At 51.5% G+C, this 5,000-nt stretch overlaps 1 protein-coding gene across 1 annotated transcript in view; it reads right to left on the reverse strand.

Moving 5' to 3' along the window:
- bcr (BCR activator of RhoGEF and GTPase) overlaps positions 1–5,000 on the reverse strand; it is a gene marked incomplete at both ends in the record, with an annotated part of 25,210 nt that overhangs the window by 5,574 nt on the left and 14,636 nt on the right. The window contains 1 exon segment of the mRNA XM_080529697.1: positions 2,505–2,644. Coding sequence (XP_080385823.1) covers positions 2,505–2,644 — 140 coding nt within the window.

Raw genomic sequence — 5,000 nt, forward strand, 5'->3', positions numbered from 1 at the left:
CTATCACTCACTCCTTTCCAACTACGCCTCCTCGGCATCAGCTGCTAAAGCATCCTACTATCATTCTAAAATACTTTCTTCTGCCTCTAATCCTAGAAAACTGTTCTCCACTTTCTCTTCACTCCTTAATCCACCTCCTCCCCCTCCTCCTTCCTCCCTGTCCGCCGATGACTTTGTCACCTACTTTGAAAAAAAGGTGGACGACATCAGCAGCACCTTTTCCCCCCCACCTCTCCCTCCTCCTACTAACAATGCTAACACCCCTTCCAAACTCTCTCCTCGACACTCGGTCTCGGGCTTGTCATCTTTTTCCCCCCTCTTCCCTGATGAGATTCTCACACTTATCACATCAAAGCGGGCAACCACATGCCCTCTTGATCCCATCCCCTCCCCTCTTCTCCAATCCATTTCCACCGACATCCCTCCATACCTTACCACCCTAATCAACTCCTCCCTATCCACAGGATCTGTCCCAGCGGCCTTCAAAATAGCCAGAGTCAAGCCCCTCCTCAAGAAACCTACCCTTGACCCTTCATCTGTCCACAATTACAGACCTGTATCCCTTCTCTCCTTCCCTTCCAAAACCCTTGAACGCGCGGCATCTAAACAACTGACTGACTATCTCCGGAAGATGGAACACTTAGACCCCCACCAATCCGGCTTCAAGGCTGGGCACTCCACTGAGACTGCACTCCTTGCTGTCACAGAAGCCCTCCACTCTGCCCAAGCTTCCTCCCTCTCCTCTGTTCTCATTCTCCTTGACCTGTCGGCTGCCTTCGACACAGTCAAACACCAGATCCTTCTCTCCATCCTCTCAGAACTGGGCATCTCTGGCACCGCACACTCCTGGTTTTCTTCCTACCAGGTGACCTGGAGAGAATCGCTGTCTTCTCCACGAACCCTCTCCACTGGGGTACCCCAGGGTTCTGTCCTAGGGCCCCTACTTTTCTCTCTCTACACCAAGTCTCTTGGCTCGGTAATCTCTTCACACGGGCTCTCCTACCACAGCTACGCAGACGACACTCAACTCTTCCTGTCCTTCCCCCCGTCTGATGTACACGTGGCAACCCGTATCTCTGCATGTCTCGCTGACATTTCAACTTGGATGGCTGACCACCATCTCAAGCTCAATCTTAACAAGACCGAGCTCCTCTTCATCCCCGGGAAAGCCTGCCCTCTCCAAGACTTCTCTATCACAGTGGATAACTCTACTGTAACCCCCTCCCTGACAGCCAAGAATCTTGGAGTGATCCTGGATAACCGACTATCCTGTGCGGAGAACATTGCAGCAACGGCTCGCTCCTGCAGATTCTTCCTCTACAACATCAGAAGGATACGACCATTCCTTACCAGAGAGGCAGCGCAACTCTTGACCCAGGCACTGGTCATCTCCCGCCTGGATTACTGCAACGTACTCCTGGCTGGTCTCCCCGCCTACGCTATTAGACCTCTGCAGCTCATCCAGAACGCTGCTGCACGTCTGGTATTCAACCTCCCCAAATACTCTCATGTCACCCCTCTCCTTCGCACCCTGCACTGGCTCCCGGTAGCAGCTCGCATCCGATTCAAGACCCTGGTGCTTGCATACCAGGCAGCTAAAGGGACAGCCCCTGCCTACCTAAAGGAAATGGTAACCCCCCAAACTCCAGCCCGCTCACTCCGCTCCTCCACCTCGGCTGGCCGACTGGCCCCACCACCTCTGCACAGCAGTCGTGCTGCCCGATCACGTCTCTTCACAACTCTGGCTCCCCGCTGGTGGAATGAGCTCCCCACGGCTGTCAGAACGGCAGAGTCACTACCCATCTTCCGTCGTAGACTGAAGACCCACCTCTTCAAGTTACACCTTAACTGCTCCTCCTGAGACATCTTCTGCCCCTCAGCACTACGTCTCCTAAAGACGTCCGCTTTCCCCTCTACTGTGTCCCTAAGAACTTCTATCGCCCCCATTGTACTGCTTCTCTGTTCCTCCAGTATAAAAATAAAAAATAAAAATAAAATAAAAAAGGTTTTAGAAAAAGGTGATAGAAGAAGGTTTCTCCTTCTATCAGTGGCCCCGGGCCTGAGCTAGATTACTCTTCCTGCCACGAATGGTGGACTGATGATTCACTTGCTTAGCATTCAAATGTATTGATTGTAAGTCGCTTTGGAATAAGGCGTCTGCTAAATGCCAAAAATGTAAATGTAAATGGGATGGATGGAGGGAGGGGAAGAGGATCGATATAGTGATAGATGAGTGATGAAAGGGAGAGAGAAGTATGGGACATGATGTCTCATAGCCTGTTTGATGAAGATGATGATGAAGAGTTTCCTGTGTGTGAGTATATGTGTGTGTGTGTGTGTGTGTGTGTGTGTGTGTGTGTGTGTGTACTCACTGGTGTCGAAGGCGGCCTTCAGGGCCTGTATATGTGTGTGTGTGTGTGTGTGTGTGTGCTCACTGGTGTCAAAGGCAGCCTTCATGGTCTGTATCTGTGTGTGTGTGTGTATCTGTGTGTGTGTGTACTCACTGGTGTCGAAGGCGGCCTTCAGGGCCTGTATGTCGGTGGCGACCCCAGAGACCCTGTAGATGCCCACCTCCTCCATGCCCCGCCGCTCGATCTCCTCCAGACACTGACGCACGATGTAGGGCACCTTGGAGCGCTCCCGCCTACACACACACACACACACACACACACACACACAAACACACACACACACACACACACACACAGACATACACACAGAGACAGACACACAGAAACAGAGACAGACACACAGAAACAGAGAGAGACACAAACACACACACACACAGACACACACACACACACAGAGACACACAGAGACACACACACACACACACACACACAGACACACACACACACACAGAGACACAGACAGACAGAGTCAGAGACAGACACACAGAAACAGACACACACACACAGACACAGACACGGACACACACACACACACACACAGAGACACAGACAGACAGAGACAGAGACAGACACACACACACACACAGAGACACAGACAGACAGAGACAGAGACAGACACACAGAAACAGAGACAGACACACACAGAGACACAGACACACAGAAACAGAGAGAGAGACACACACACACACACACACACACACACACACAGCTTTTAGTACTTACTCAAGGCTGGGTGTGGTGCAGAAACACGAAATAACCAGGGGAGGCTGGTGGAGGTAGAAATCGGAGGCCCATCCTCCCCCAGCCTCCCCTGTACAGGACCTCAAGTTGTACGACGAACCAAAGGTCAGAGAGAGTTTTATAGAGCAGCACATTTGTTCCGAATTCACACAAATAACCCATCAGAGCTGAATCTCAGGGCATTGTGGGAGCGCATGACATCATTAGCATGACACAACTGTGTGGTCCATTGATGTGTTTAGGAGCGGCAAAACGAACGCCGAACTGGGTGATTGTGTAACAATGATTATGGCCCTGGCCTATTGTGGGACGATGATTTGGGTTCACATAGATAGAGGACCGTACCACAATGCACAGCGAGCCGGCCGCTCTGAAGCTTTGTGGTACCGCGTTCTAACATCATGTATGTCTCTGTGTAGGGTCGGGGTCAGGGGTCATCTATATGTTGTGGTAATTGGTTCTGCTGTGAAACCCGTAAGTCCTCTCGTTAGCAGCACTCTGCATTAACGTCAATCACCACAACTGTTGGCCAACAAACCCATTACCACAACACACAACACAAGTTAGCTGCTATTGCTAAGAAGAGTCTCTCTCTCTCTCTCTCTCTCTCTCTCTCTCTCTCTCTCTCTCTCTCTCTCTCTCTCTCTCTCTCTCTCTCTCTCTCTCTCTCTCTCTCTCTCTCTCTCTCTCTCTCTCTCTCTCTCTCTCTCTCTCTCTCTCTCTCTCTCTCCCTCCCTCCCTCCCTCCCTCTCTCTCTCTCTCTCTCTCTCCCTCCCTCCCTCCTCCCCTCTCTCTGGTGGTGTGGTTCCTCATTCCGTTCCGTGCATTACAACGATCCCCGTCCTCCGATGTCTACCTCCGCCAGCCTCCCCTCCCCTCCCCTCTCCTCCCCTCCCCTCCCCTCCGCCAGCCTCCCCTCTCCTCCCCTGCTCTACCCCTACGGTGACCTCCGCCAGCCTCCCCTCTCCTCCCCTGCTCGACCCCTGCGGTGACCTCCGGTCAGCGTCTAAGTGGCCGGCGTTGCTGCTGTCAGTCTGATGAAGACATGTCTGATCAGCAGGGTGTCCTGTGGCGTGAGTCTGCTCTGCTGTCTGGAGGGGAAGGGAAGGTGGTCTCCGAGCTGTCCTGATGCCAGGATGACTCACACAGGAGAGACATGAGTGTTAATGAGAGGGACGAGCCTCCCACTGCTGTCAGGACTGCAGAGTCACTACCTATCTGCTGTCAGGACTGCAGAGTCACTACCTATCTTCTGTCAGGACTGTAGAGTCACTAACTATCTGCTGTCAGGACTGCAGAGTCACTAACTATCTTCTGTCAGGACTGTAGAGTCACTAACTATCTTCTGTCAGGACTGCAGTCACTAACTATCTTCTGTCAGGACTCTAGAGTCACTAACTATCTTCTGTCAGGACTGTAGAGTCACTAACTATCTTCTGTCAGGACTGTAGAGTCTCTACCTATCTTCTGTCAGGACTCTAGAGTCACTAACTATCTTCTGTCAGGACTGCAGAGTCACTAACTATCTTCTGTCAGGACTGCAGAGTCACTACCTATCTCTGTCAGGACTCTAGAGTCACTAACTATCTTCTGTCAGGACTGTAGAGTCACTAACTATCTTCTGTCAGGACTGTAGAGTCTCTACCTATCTTCTGTCAGGACTCTAGAGTCACTAACTATCTTCTGTCAGGACTGCAGAGTCACTAACTATCTTCTGTCAGGACTGCAGAGTCACTAACTATCTTCCGCCGTAGACTGAAGACCCCAGTAGATCTTGACTGTCACTCTTAAAGACCTCTTCATCCCCATCCCCTAACTTACTTAGACAACTGTACTTGTAAGTCACTT

The sequence above is a fragment of the Nansenia antarctica genome (genome assembly GCF_963989245.1).
Source record: "Nansenia antarctica genome assembly, chromosome: 4".
Lineage (NCBI taxonomy): Eukaryota > Metazoa > Chordata > Actinopteri > Argentiniformes > Microstomatidae > Nansenia > Nansenia antarctica.